Consider the following 15482-nt stretch of genomic DNA (forward strand, 5'->3'; position numbering starts at 1 on the left):
GAAGGAAATAAATTATTTGTATTAGAATGAGAGACTTAATAGGGGTGAAAAGGAATAAAATGACCGGAAACAAGTACTTTGTTCTTGTAGACTACAATTTATAATCCTGAATCATTAATTTATTGTGAAAAGCTGGATGAATTATAGCTAAAAATTATCTTTCTCCTAGGGAGTTGCAGTAGGGAATGTAGAGGTTTGTAGGAGTTTTGGGTATCAAACATAGTAGCTACAACAATTATTTTTATTTTTTTTTTTTTTTTAAATTTTTTATTGTTATGTTAATCACCATATATTACATCATTAGTTTTTGGTGCAGTGTTCCATGATTCATTGTTTGTTCATAACACCCAGTGCTCCATGCAGAACGTGCCCTCCTCAATACCCATCACCAGGCTAACCCATCCCCCTACCCCCCTCCCCTCTAGAACCCTCAGTTTGTTTTTCAGAGTCCATCATCTCTCATGGTTTGTCTACAACAATTATTTTGCTGGGATTTAATGTATCCAATACAATTTAGGGCTATTTGTGGACTTTAGGATCACCTCAATGTTACTTTATTCAGTAGTACAATGTGGAATATTCTGTTGAAAGTCATGCCTTAAATATTGAGGTTCTTTTTTTCTTTTCTATTCATAGTGGTAGCCGCTCCTCTAAAACGTTTAAACCAAAGAAGAACATCCCAGAGGGTTCTCACCAGTATGAACTCCTAAAGCATGCAGAAGCCACACTTGGTAGTGGCAATCTCCGGATGGCTGTCATGCTTCCTGAGGGGGAAGATCTAAATGAATGGGTTGCAGTGAACAGTAAGTAGCCTATCTGTTTCTAGGTAGACTCTAAATTAGGTTAGTAGCCTCATTGTAGATGAGTGTTTGGATGTTTGTTCAAGGATCTAGTTATCAAACCTAATGCCACAGTTAAAGTGATACCTCAATCCACTTTAGCCTTTATGTTATTATATTTGTGAGTATGGAGTTTTTTGAAATTTTTTATCTCCTGTTACAATGTAACACAAAGCATAGATTTACCATCTTCAGTAGAAAAAATTGTAATAATAACAGCATTTAATATTTATGGAACATTAATTCTATGTCTGGCCCTCAGTTACCCTTTCTGCATGGATTCTTTTTATTTCATCTTTATAGCCTCATGATGTAGGTTCTGTTGTTATTTCAGTTTAATATGGATAAGGAAGGTGAGACAGAAAGATTAGTAATTTGCCTAGGTCATACAGCTATCAAATGATAGAAACTGGGCTCAGATATAGAGCTTTAGAATTTTAGAAACTATACTTTTTTTTTTTTTTTAAAGATTTTATTTATTTGACAGAGACACAGTGAGAGAGGGAACACAAGCAGGGGGAGTGGGAGAGGGAGAAGCAGGCCTCCCGCGGAGCAGGGAGCCCAATGCGGGGCTTGATCCCAGGACCCTGGGACCATGACCTGAGCCGAAGGCAGACGCTTAACGACTGAGCCACCCAGGCGACCCAAAACTACACTTTTTTTTTTAAGTTTTTAGTTTAATTCCAGTTAGTTAACGTACAGCATTGTATTAGTCTCAGGTGTACGATATAGTGATTCATGACTTCCATGCATCACCCAGTGTTCATCATGACAAGTAGAGACTACACTTTAGCCACTATACTAAATTGCCTTTTTCAGTAGCATACTCAGTTATTTGTTTACATTATGCTTTTTTTTTAAGGCAATTCAATAATGATTTTTGAAGTTAGTAAAATATGTTTGAGATACTCTTTTATTTTTGGGTAGACTTTAAAAAAATTTTAAATCCAGTGTAGTTAATATACAGTGTTATATTAGTTTCAGATGTACGATAGTGTTTCACCAATTCTATACATTACTCAGTGCTCATCAAGATAAGTGTACTCTTAATGCCCTTCACCTGTTTCACCCATTTCCCCCCCAGCCCCCACCGCCTCCCCTCTGGCTACCACTAGTTCTCTATAGTTAAGAGTCTGATTTTTGGTTTGTCTCTTTTCTTTGTTTCATTTCTTAAATTCCATATAGGAGTGAAACCATATGGTATTTGTCGTTTTTGACTGGCTTATTTCACTTAGCATTATACTCTCTAGATCCATCCATGTTGTTGCAGGTAGCAAGATTTCATTCTTTTTTGTGGCTGAGTAATACTTGTGTGTGTGTGTGCGTGTGTGTGCGCGTGCGTGTGTGTGTGAGAGAGAGAGAGAGAGAGAGATCTTCTTTATCCATTCATCTGTTAATGGACACTTACTTGGCTTGCTTCCATATTTTGGCTGTTATAAATAATGCTGCAATAAACATGGGGTGCATATATCTTTTCGAATTTAGTGTTTTTGTTTTCTTTGGGTAAATAACCAGTAGTGGAATTACTGGATCATATGGTAATTCTATTTTTAGTTTTTTGAGGACCCTCTATACTGTCTTCCAGTGGCTACATCAGTTTGCATTCCCACCAGCACTGCCTGAGGGTTCCTTTTCTTCACATCCTCTCCAACACCTGTTTCTTGTGTTGTTGATTTTAGCCATTCTGACAAGGTGTGAGTTGATATCTTGTAGTTTTGATTTGCATTTCCCTGATGGTAAGTGATGATGAACATCTTTTCATGTGTCTGTTGGCCATCTGTATATCTTCTTTGGAGAAATGTCTGTTCATGTCTTCTGCCACATTTTTAATTGGATTATTTGTTTTTTGGGTGTTTTTTAATTCTTTATATATTTTGGATATTAACCCTTTATCAGATAGGCCTTTTGCAAATACGTTCTCCCATTCAGTAGGTTTCCTGTTAGCTTTGTTGGTTGTTTTCTTTGCTATGTAGAAGCTGTTTATTTTGATGTAGTTCCAATAGTTTAATTTTTCTTGCCTCAGGAGACATATTTAGAAAAATGTGGCTCTCTTCTGTGTCAGAGACATTACTGCCTGTGCTCTCTTCTAGGGTTTTTATGGTTTATGGTTTTGTGTCTCACATTTAGGTCTTTAATCCATTTTGAGTTTCTTTAGTGTTTGGTGTAAGAAAGTGGTACAGTTTCATTTTTTTACATGTAGCTGAACAGTTTTCCCATTGCATTACTCTTTTCCTGCTTTGTCAAAGATTAATTGACCATTGACCATTCTGGGTTTATGTCTGGGTTTTCTGTTCTATTCCCTTGATCTATGTGTCTCTTTTGGTGCCAGTACCATACTGTTTTGATTACTACAGCTTTGTAATACACCTTAAAATCTGGAATTGTGATACCTCCAGCTTTGCTTTCCTTTTTCAAGATTGCTTTGGCTATTCAGGATCTTTTGTGGTTCCATACAAATTTTAGGATTGTTTGTTCTAGTTGTGTGGAAAATGCTGTTGATGTTTTGATAGAGATTACATTAAATCTGTAAATTGATTTGGGTAGTATAGACATTTTAACATTTGCTCTTCCAATCCATGTCCTTCCAAGACATTCCTATTTCTTTGTGTCATCTTTAATTTCTCTCATCAGTGTTTTATAGTTTTCAGAGTATAGGTCTTTCACCTCTTTGGTTAGATTTACTAGGTATCTTACTTTTATGGGTGCATTTATACATGGGATTGTTTTCTTTCTTTTTTTTTTTAAGAGAGGTCGTGTGAGGGGGGATGAGGCAGAGGGAGAAGACGAGAGAGAATCTTTTTTTTTTAAGATTTTATTTATTTATTTGAGAGAGAGAGAGTGTGTGAGAGAGAGAGCATGAGTGGTAGGGAGGGGCAGTGGGAAAGGGAGAAGCAGGCTCCAGCGCAGTGACCAGGGAGCCCAACATGGGGCTTGATCCCAGGACCCCGAGATCATGACTTGAGCCTAAGGCGGACGCTTAACCGACTGAGCCACCCAGGCATCGCAAGGACGAGAGAGAATCTTAAGTAGGCTCCACACCCAGGGTGGAGCCCAGCGTGGGGCTTGATCTCACGTTAAGGTCAGACGCTTAACTGACTGAGCCACCCAGGCACCCAAGTGGGATGGTTATCTTAATTTCTCTTGGAAGAAAGCATATTCATTCAGTCAATATGAATGAATGTTGAAAAACCAGAATATTAGGATTGTTATTACTACACCAAGATTATTATTACCAATAGATAAATTTAACAAGATTGTTACTGGAGTCAATATCAAAATTAGAAATAGCATCAAAAATATAAAAAACCCTAGGAATAAATCCAGTGAAACATAGAAAACTGTGTTATTAGTCCTTTTTGTGCTCTTCTTAAGAAATTTATTTGTGGAGATAGGTTGGGGAATGGGTGAAATAAATGAAGAGGATAAAGAGTACACTTAATGTGATGAGCACTGAATAATGTATAGAATTGTTGAATCTCACTATATTGTACACCTGAAACTAATACACTTCTGTGCTAACCTGTGTCTGGTCTCCATTCTGTTCCATTGGTTTATTAAGACCACACAGTTTTCTTCGTTGTGCTTCATAAATTTTGATGTTCATCTTGTTCAAGAATATGTTGGATATTCTTAGTTCTTTGCATTTTCAGATACATTGTAGCTTTTTTGATAGCTGTGGAATGGCATCCCACTATCATTTAAATTTGCAGTTCCATGATTGCCAATCTCTTGTGCTTTTTGGCAATTTGGAAGCTTCCTTTTGTTAAGTGCTGGTTCAAAACTGTCTCACATTTTTCTACTATGTTGTCTTTCTCTTTTTAATCCATAGGAGTTCTTTTTTTTTTTTTAAGATTTTATTTATTTATTTGAGAGAGAGAATGAGATAGAGAGCATGAGAGGGTCAGAGGGAGAAGCAGACTCCCTGCTGAGCAGGGAGCCCGACATGGGACTCGATCCCAGGACTCCAGGATCATGACCTGAGCCGAAGGCATAGGAGTTCTTCATATATTCTGAACACAATATGTTTTTCTTCTTTGAGAGAGAGTGCAAGTGGGTGTGGGGAGGTGGTGGGAGTGGTGGGAGAGGCTGAGGGAGAGGGAAAGAGAGAATTTTAAGCTGGAGCCAGATGAGCCTGACATGGGGCTGGATCCCAGGACCCTGAGATCATGACCTGGGCTAAAATCAGGAGTTGGATGCACCCCCAAATTTTTGTTGGCTCTGTGTGTTGCAAAGAATTTCTCCCACTCTGTGGTGGTTTTTTTTTCACCCACCTAAGGATGAACTTAATAAACAGAAGCCCCTAATTTCAGAGTAGCCACGTGTTGTGATTTCTGTGTATGCTTTTTGCCTCTTCTTTGTAGAGGAAAGAACACTGATAAATCTAGGATTCTCCTTGAGTAAAATTAAAATTTAATTTTTTACTGAAAACTGATACTTGCTTTGCAGCTGTGGATTTCTTCAATCAGATTAATATGCTTTATGGAACAATCACAGATTTCTGTACAGAGGAAAGTTGTCCAGTGATGTCAGCTGGCCCAAAGTAAGACATGGTTTATGATCAATTCTCATTTTTACTTAAAAGTTCTTAGATAAGAAGAAAGTTTCTGACCATATAGTTTCTCTATTTAGCATCTCCTTCAGTGGTTCACTAATGATATATTAAGTCCAGATTTTTTAGCCTGAGCTTTATGGCTCTCCCTGTATAATCGTCCTTCCTCCTTTCCTCTCTGTTTATGAATCTCCTCTTGTCTATCCAAACTGAATTACTGGAAACACCTCACTATTCCCTCCATTACTTATACTGTGAAAACTTGCTCATTCCATTCTTTTTTTTTTTTTTAAGATTTTATTTATTTATTTTACAGAGAGAGACTCAGCGAGAGAGGGAACACAAGCAGGGGGAGTGGGGAGGGAGAAGCAGGCTTCCCGCGGAGCAGGGAGCCCGATGCAGGGAGCCCGATGCGGGGCTCGATCCCAGGACCCCGGGATCATGACCTGAGCCGAAGGCAGACGCTTAATGACCGAGCCACCCAGGCGCCCCTCATTCCATTATTTTGGATATTTTTCTTCTCTTCCCATCTCCCTCCAATCATTATCTGGTAATAGTTCAAAAAATCTTACCCATCTGCAAGGTCCACATCAAATGCTTCTTTCTTTATGAACCTTTTGATTTTTTTCAGACTAGATCTGATCTATTTAACTTTTTTGTCTTTGTGATTACATTTCTTTGTTATATTATACTTACACTCTTTATACATGTCTTATTTAACCTATTAGATTCCTTCTTTGTTTAAATCCCTTTTGGTGCAAGAACAGTGCCTGCCACCTAGTTAGCACTTGGTAAATGTTTGCTTAGATCAATAAATTTTTGAAACAATTTTATTATTACTATGGCTGATAATGACTGCTACCATTTATTAATGCTACCTAAAATGTTAGGCCTTTCATACATTTTATCTTTCACTTCATACAGCAACCCTATGAGGTAAGAAAAGAAATTGAGTCTGAGAAAGGTTAAGTAACATGTCCAAGGTCCTATTATCTAGAAGCAGGCTGAACCAGAATTGAAATCTAAGTCACTTCGATTCTAGTGCCTCTATTCTTACTTTCTACATTGTATTATTATATTATTATAAGAAATATTAATTGATACAAGACATAAAGAGAGAGGTTTTAATTTTTAGTGTGACTTTTTATAAAGTGTATCCTACACTCCCATCATATATAAGGTGTAAATATCAAAACAAAACAACACTGCCCAAACTTAAAGTGTTCAGGAGTATTATCATTATAAGTTGTGACCTTAGATTGCTAATCACTTACTGTAGACTATTTTGGGTGACTTTTAAAGAGTCAGATTACTAACTACCCAAGAGATGCAGTGTTATTAGTTCATAGTCGTACTTTATTTTTTGACCAAATTCACATATTGAGCAAAGTGTTACCTAGTTGGAGTTGTCTACCTTATCCTTCAAATTAATTCCAAGTGAGTTTAGATGTTTCTCGGAATCCAGTCCTTTTAAAGAGGACTGACAGTTTGTTCAAAAGAATATGATTTGAATATTTCTTAAGGTAATTTTTTTTGAAAAGAACTTATTTTCAGACTATTTCAAACTTTGAAGCTTCCAATAATTTTAAGTGTACAGAAAAGTTGCCAAAAGAGCATAAGGAATTCCCATATTTCTTTCACAACAGATTCCCCAGTTATTAACATTTTACTGCATTTGCTTCATCACTACTCTGTGTATATACTCATTAACATTAATTTTTTCTGAACCTTTTGAGCAAGTTGTAGACATTAATGCCTCTTTTCTCTTCATACTCAGCTGTGTATTTTCCAAAAACAAGGGCACTCTTCTACATAGTCAGCATACAGACCCTCCAGATCACTTCTTCCAGTCCATGGACACCATTCACATTTCATGACTGCTTCAACAATATCTGTTTTCCCTTTCTGGTCTAGGATCCAGGGTCCTATCTAGGAATATGTATTGCATTTATTTGACTTATCTCTTCAGGTACCTACAATTTAGAATAATTTCTCAGTCTTTTTCTGGTATTGCCCTTTTTATGGAAAAGAGTTAACATAGCAGGCCTGACTTTATCTCTTGAAAGGCCTATTTACAAGGTTGATCCATGGATAGCAACTGGGAAGTTGGATTTCTTTTTCTTTTCTTTTCTTTTTTCTTTTTTTTTTTTAAAGTTTTCTTTATTTATTTGACAGTGAGCAAGAGAAAGAGCACAAGCAGCAGGAGTGGGAGAGGGAGAAGCAGGCTCCCCTATGAGCAGGGAGCCTATGCGGGGCTCTGTCCCAGGACCCTGGGATCATGACCCTAGCCAAAGGCAGACGCTTAACAACTGAGCCACCCAGGTGCCTTGGGAACTCGGATTTCAAAAGGGTTTCCACCTCCCTAACTTAAGATGAGACTGGCTCACTATGCCTAAACTCTTTGTACAAACAGTATGGCTAATGCTTTCCTTCTTGGATTCTAGAATTTTAATATGTGCCACCCAGAGGGTGCCTACTTGGCCATCCCCCAATAAATAAAACATTTTTTATTGGACACTGAGTCTCCAATGACCTTACCTGGTAGACAGTATTTAACATGTGTTATCATAACTGAGTCTTAGGGGAATTTAAGTGGGCCCTCTGACTCCACTGGGAAAAGACCCTTGGAAACTTGTGCATGGTTTCCTCTGGACTTTGCCCCATTTGTTTTTTCTTTTTTGCTGATTTTGGTTTGTGTTCTTTCACTGTAATAAATAATAACTGTGAGTACAACTGTGTGCTGAGTTCTGTAAGTCCTCTTAGCAAATCATCAAACCTGGGGGTGGTCTTGGGGACGCCTGACACAGGCTATCTGACGTTTCCTTATGACCACATTCAGGCTATGCGTTCTTGGGTGGACACCATAGAAATGATCATTTTTTTCTCGGTGGATCGTATCAGGGGGCACACAGTGTGAACCATCCCATCACTGGTGATGTTAACCCTGATTACTTTATCATCTTAGTGTCTGCAAGGTTTCTTTACCTCAAATTTGTCATTTCTCCCCTTGAAATTGACTAGTATTTTACTGTGAGGTTTTCTGATATTATACCAATATCCTGTGAACTAGGGAGAATTACTGCCACTTAGAATACTGCTGTGATCACTTTCTCCACAGAAACCTTCTCTAAAAAGCTGGCTAGAAAGAATGTATGTATTTCTTTGAAAGTAACAGGCACAGGATCTCTATAAAGATACTATAAAAACAAAAATGATCTTCCTTTTCTTTTTCCTTCCATTCATCCATCCTTCCAACTACCTTTCTTCTTTTTATTCTTTCCTTCCTTCTCCTTCCTTCCCTTCTTCCTTCCCCTCCTTCTGCCTTTGCTTCCATTTACTTCCCTCCCTTCCTTTTTATTTTGAGAGTCTTTTTTTTTTTTAAAGATTTTATTTATTTATTTGAGAGAGAGAGAATGAGAGAGAGAGAGAGCACATGAGAGGAGGGAGGGTCAGAGGGAGAAGCAGACTCCCTGCTGAGCAGGGAGCCCGATGCGGGACTTGATCCTGGGACTCCAGGATCATGACCTGAGCCGAAGGCAGTCGCTTAACCACTGAGCCACCCAGGTGCCCCATATTTTGAGAGTCTTAAGTTTTGTCCGTTGTTAGTGCTGAGGAGATGCAGTTGTCCTCATGTCCATCTTTAGCAGAAGATGCTTGGGATTGTACCAAGGAGAGGCATTTATTAGTAGCTTAGTACTGGCCCCTTGCAAAGTGTTATTGAGTGATACCTCAGAGGATTTTGTCAGTTATTATTTATTATTATTATTAACCAAGAAATGATGAATATTTTACAGTTTGCAGTTGATAAGTTCATACCATGATGACAAATAAGTTTCAAAGAGAATGATCTGCCAAAAGTGGAATAAAAAAATCAGTGTGGGCAAAATAGAGTCATCTATTTAATACTGAAGTCATCTTCAGTATAAACATGACAAAAGAAGAAGAATGGATCAGAAAATCATAGTTATAAGCTGTAGTGGTATAAGCAGTATATCAAAAAGCTTTGGGACATTGAGAATTAGTAGGCTTAAAAAAAGCTTCAGAATATTGAAAATGATTTCTAGGTCAACTGTGTCTGCTTTTGATTTTTGCATTTAAAAATAGACCTGATCACTAACAAAATGAAAAATATGATTGGGAGGAAAGGCAAAATGTTAAGGTTTCTTAACATGTGGGAGAAAACATGGATGAGTCCCTGTCTTTAAGTGAAGAGTAATGATGCTAAAAGTTCTACCATTTGTGGTCTCTGTCTCCTAAGAGGATCAAATAAGAACAGGCTTGAGTCCCCCTCAGAACTTTAGTTTCAGATTAGAAAGAATCTCTTGACAGTGAAAGTGATTAAGCAGTGGAATAGAATACCAAATGTTGGGGAATCTCTTCTTGGAGAGTAGACTTGACAGTCATCCCTGTTGCCCAGGGTTGGCAGTAAGGTATGCTGTTAGAATGTTTCTTCATGTGTATCATGTTGAGGTTTATTTTTCAGGTGTAAGTAGTTATGATTAAATGGAAAGCTTCCTTATTTAACCTATCTCAAGATCATTTAAAGTACTCTGTAGTATTTTTCCATTATATTTCACCTTCTTTGGTAGACTCACTGACCTATCATTTTGTCAGTTCAAACTGGAACAAGGTTAGAATAACAAAATTGATTCAAAGAGAGAAGCTAAGTGGTAGAAGTAATCTTCTGGAAACTAAAATACAAAATTGATAATTCAGTTTAGAGATTTTATGCTTTGGAGTTTCAGCTGTGTGCATATTCCCTATCTTAAAAATCAGGCTGTGTGTGTGTGTGTGTGTGTGTGTGTGTGTGTGTGTGTGTGTGTGTGTGTGTGTGTGTGTGTGTGTAACTCTATTATCATTCTTGCCAAACTGTTTGTGTGTGTGTGTGTGTGTGTGTGTGTGTGTGTGTGTGTGTGTGTGTGTGTGTGTGTAACTCTATTATCATTCTTGCCAAACTGTTTTTACCTTCTCATTTACAAGCCTATTTCCTCTACTAGTCTGTTTTCCTTGACAGTATGGAAAGTTAGTGTCCCTTGGTCAAGAACAGTATTTCTCTCATGGTAGGTGTACATTAAATGTTGATTATACCAAAGGATAGTGTTCTGTTAATACCCAGGTCCTATAGGCATCTTTATTTGGGTTGCCATGTTTCTTTAAAGGCATATTTACCTCCTCAACCAAATGTACTCAGATATTGACTCATTTTCTTTGTGCACGTTACTTTGGAGCTTCCATGTCATTATCTATCCTTAACCCAAAATTTAAAGTCCCAACTTAAAAGAATTGTATAAGGAGAATTGCATAAGGAGAAATGTTTTTCAAAGAAGAAAAACAACCATAAAGATTAAAGGTGGTTATCAGAGAAATGGAGAAGTGGAAAGCTAGCTAGGTTTTCTACTATGGCAATGTATGATTCTAAAATATAAATGCTGTATATAAAAAAAAGCTTACAAAAAATGAGTTTGATGGGACCTGCTTAGTTTGGATCATGATAAATGCAAAATAGTCTAGTAACAGTTTAAAGGCTCTAAATTTAAATGCTAAATGCAAAATATCTTTATTTAGAGGAGCAGATTGTTTAAAACATGTCCTGTGTACATTCATAATATACATGCATATATAATATAAAAATACACACATTTTGTATAGGTATATACTGATATTCTATGTGCCTGTTATCTTTCCAATACAGATATGAGTATCATTGGGCAGATGGAACAAACATAAAGAAGCCTATTAAGTGCTCTGCGCCAAAGTATATTGATTACCTGATGACTTGGGTTCAGGACCAGTTGGATGATGAGACATTATTTCCATCAAAAATTGGTATAATTGTTTTGTATAATCAGAATCCATTACGATTTATCTAATTTTTTTAAAGATTTTATTTATTTATTTGACAGGGAGAGACACAGCGAGAGAGAGAGCACAAGCAGGGGGAGTGGGAGAGGGAGAAGCAGGCTTCCCGCTGAGCAGGGAGCCCGATGCAGGGCTAGATCCCAGGACCCTGGGATCATGACCTGAGCCAAAGGCAGATGATTAGTGACTGAGCCACCCAGGCGCCCCTATGATTTATCTAATTTAATGTGTTTCTAGAGCTTATTGGCTCTCTATTCCAGGAACTATACTAAACTACCATACCTATCAAAATATTTCTAATCTTATACATTTAAAAGTGTTTTCTCTTTTTCACACTGAGTTTATCATGAACATTAAGTGAAAGCTCCCTGTAATTTTAAACAACGAGAAGATTAGTGTATCTTGAAAAGTAACAAAATTTAGCCTGTGTTATAGAAAAAAGGGACTGAATACTGGGTAGGCAGGGAGTATCATCTGCCACAGTCATATCCATTTCTTGTTTAGGGAAGGAGTTTGTATGACTTATCTCCAGGTTTACAGTGTATTTGTGGCAGAGAGGGAGTTTGAATTTATGACTACAGTGTGAATCTTACAGACTGAAATCAAGCTAGGTGAGAAGAAAACAAGATTTGCGGGGTTAGCCTGTTATCTACTGAGTGACTTTTGCTTTTTTTATATTTGCTTTTAAGAAAATTATATTTTCTTTCAAGTGGAAATTGTTCACATCTAGATAATTCATATAATTTTACCCTCTCAAACTTCTTACAACTTGTGTTTTCTGAAAAAAATAAGAATTAGTTCTTCTATCAACAGACAACTTTTTGACTATATTGTATGCTTTTAGAGTTTGGAGGAATGGTGTGGAGGAGACGGCAATGGAAATAGTTGCTGTTATTATGGATTGTTTTAAACACATTTATTGAATGTTTTAACTACTTTGGAGCCTTTGTAATAAAAAGATCTGGTTTTCAGGACTGCATTACTTATATCTATCATAATCGTTTTGGTTAAGTGCTAGCACCTTTTATCTCCTGTAATACATTTTATATATATATTATATATATATATTTTATATAACCTTTTATTATGACTGGATTTCACATATATTTTATATTTTATAACCTTTTATTTTGACTGAATTTCAGGCTTTTAGAAAATTTGCAAGAATTATGCAAAGAATTCCTATGTATCCTTCTTCCAGATTTTTTTTCTTCTTCCAGATTTTTTAGTGGCTAACGTTTTGCCACATTTGTCTTCTCTCTCCTCCCCCCAACTTCATGTTTTCTTTTTCCTGAACTGCTTGAGAGTAAGTTGTATGTATGATGCCCCTTTATCCAAATGTGCTTCAGTGTATATTTTCTTAGAAAATCACAGTATAACTATCAAAATCAGGAATTTAACAATGATATAATACTATTGTTTAATTTACAGATTTTCTTCAGATTTTTCAAATGTTCCCAGTAATATCCTTTATAGTAAAAGAAAATCTTTGATTTCTGTTTTCATTCACTTGTCATGTTTCTGTAGCTTTTTTAGTATGGAATATGTATACTTCATTCTTTTTTGGTTCTTTATGACATTGATCTTTTCGAAGAGTATAAGCATACTAATTTATATAGTGTCCCTTCATTTTGGTTTGTCTTATGTTTCTTTGTGATCTATTTATATATAAATAGATCACTCTCTCTCTATATATATATATACACACACACAATATACTATATACATAAATATGTAATATTTAAATATGTATGCATATATATATATATATATTTAAGACTTTTTTTTTTAAAGTAATCTCTGCACCCAGCATGGGGCTTGAACTTAAAACCCCAACCCTCTACTGACTGAGCCAGCCAGGTGCCCCGTGACCTATAATATTTTAAAATGAGCAGTAGGCAGTGTGATAAGGCAATGTGATAACACTGAATCCAAATCTGGGTCATTTAGCCAGTTTGACAAAGGACATGGAATTTTGTATTTTTTCTAGTCTTGTATTTGTTTAATTCTGTAAAAGTGCTCTTACTCATAAAACAGCCTCATTGAGAGGGACTTCAGCTAATTTCAGAATAAATGTAGACCTGGAAGTGTTATGAAATAATTTGCATAGAGAAAACATAAAAATGTATTGCAGGCATTGTAAGCAACACTGAGCATGGTTAGTATTGTTTGTGTTCAGCAAATATTTATATTGAGACTTGATGTTAAGAAATCTGAGAATATGAGTATGAGTTTTAGCTTCATTACCATCTTAGGCATAAATTTATTTCATTTTAGTAAAGTGGTAGGTAAAAAGGCTTAAGGGGCTTGCTAATGTCTAGTTCTAATTCCATGGAAGTTTTAAAGTTTATTTTCATTCATGATATGTTGAGAACTTCCAGAAAGTACAGTGGGTATTATTAGTAATTCACAAATACTTCCTTTCAGCTTTGTCTTGTTAATTTATGTTGCCGTTTGTTGACAAACTCCTACTGCCTTGTTCTTGTCTCTTGTTAATAGAGGGCGTTGTTTATCTATTTATTAGGTGTCCCATTCCCGAAGAATTTCATGTCTGTGGCAAAAACTATACTCAAACGCCTCTTTAGGGTTTATGCTCACATTTATCACCAGCATTTCGACCCTGTGATCCAACTTCAGGAGGAAGCGCATCTCAATACATCTTTCAAGCACTTTATTTTTTTTGTCCAGGTAAGTTGAATTAGGAGGCCTTTTTTGCTCAGTAAAACCAGTTATCTGCAGAGTTCCAAGGTGAATCCTCCATCCATACTTTTAGGATAAAATTTGCCTTCTCTGTCTAGTCTTTATCCTCTTTTATACTTACCATGATGATAAGGCCTTTTGTTTCTGAATTCCATTCATCTCCAAATTGGTTGCATGCAAGTCTAAAATGGATCTTTGAGGTCTTGCTTTGAATTTGCTTCATTTAGCAGGCCATATGGAGGGACTGAGTTAGGAATCTGGCTAGTTTGGCAGGCCTGTAGATGAACTTGGTACCTTTAGCACATTAGCATTCCTCCTCATCATCTTAACCCTGAATTCCTGTCTACCCTAGATTTTTTTTTTTTTTTTAAGCATATTCTGGCCTGGAAATGGACTTTGTATATAATACCTTTTTTTCTTCCTTTTAAAAACCATATTCTACTCATTATATCCAGAGAGGAAAAAAAAGGTCCCAAGGAATGTTGCTATTCCAGAGGTCCATTAGTGTTTTTTCTGACTCTGGTTGACCTCCTCTTCCTTCTCCCTTAGTTCTCAGAGGTGTAGACTAAGAGAAGTTGGATATTTTCATCCTGCTATAATATTTAGACCACTAATAGGCAGGAGTGAAAAAGAGGTGGAAATAGTTAAGCTGACCAGCTTTTTTTTGTTGTTGTTGGAGATTGAGAGGGTAGATGATAGGCAGAGGTCCAAATCTTGAATCTGTGTAATTTTTTTATATCTGTGGGCATATACTTACAAATGCCCTCCCCTTACCCCATCTCCACTAAAGAAAAATGTGTCTATTTTCCCTCTATACCTACCTCTCATACTGAACACACACATTTTGTGTCTTAATTTCACCTATATAAACACATTTTAGGAGATCTTAACTTGCCAAAACTGTTGCTCCGAGCAGTTACTTCACCATGGTATCCCACCTACAGACACCCACAGAAACAAAGAAAATGTTATTTCAAAGTTTACTTCTGTGATTTGGTTTAGGCAGAACATGATTGCCAATGTTCAGGTTTTAGTGATTTAGGATTGGGTTAGTTTTATCTTACTGTATGATTTTTCCTTTTTTTTTAAAGATTTTATTTATTTATTTGAGAAAGAGATAGAGCATGAGCAGGGGGAGAGGCAGAGGGAGAGGGGAGGCAGACTCCCTACTGAGTGCGGATCCTGTCTCATCTTGGGGCTCGATCCCAGGACCCCGAGATCATGACCTGAGCTGAAGTCAGACTCCCAACCAGCTGAGCCACCCATGCATCCCTGTATGATCTTCTCTTAAGGTACAACGTTATCTCTCAACTCCTAGCAAATAGTAGGGGATTGATAAATACAGCATTTACCACATCTGAGCCTTTTTATATCTTAAGACACTGTGACCTTCTTAAAGGTGGGTCCATTAATTATACAATCACCCCTTGACTGAGCAAGAGGGGCCTCTGCCCTGGGCCTCACTATTTAGACAACCCTATTCTGGCACTTCTCTAGCTGTACTCCCTACAGTGTAAGGGACCCACAGGGCAAAG

General features: G+C 36.9%; 1 protein-coding gene across 1 annotated transcript in view; it reads left to right on the plus strand.

Annotated features, from left to right (window-relative positions):
* The window catches only part of MOB1B (MOB kinase activator 1B), a 61600-nt gene that overhangs the window by 39033 nt on the left and 7085 nt on the right, over positions 1-15482 (plus strand). The window contains exons 2-5 of the mRNA XM_027598839.2: positions 637-803; positions 5286-5379; positions 11081-11214; positions 13772-13935. Of these exons, the coding sequence (XP_027454640.1) occupies positions 637-803; positions 5286-5379; positions 11081-11214; positions 13772-13935 (559 nt within the window). The remainder of the gene's footprint in view (positions 1-636; positions 804-5285; positions 5380-11080; positions 11215-13771; positions 13936-15482) is intronic.

This window comes from Zalophus californianus, chromosome 2 (assembly GCF_009762305.2).
Source record: "Zalophus californianus isolate mZalCal1 chromosome 2, mZalCal1.pri.v2, whole genome shotgun sequence".
Classification (NCBI taxonomy): Eukaryota; Metazoa; Chordata; class Mammalia; order Carnivora; family Otariidae; genus Zalophus; species Zalophus californianus.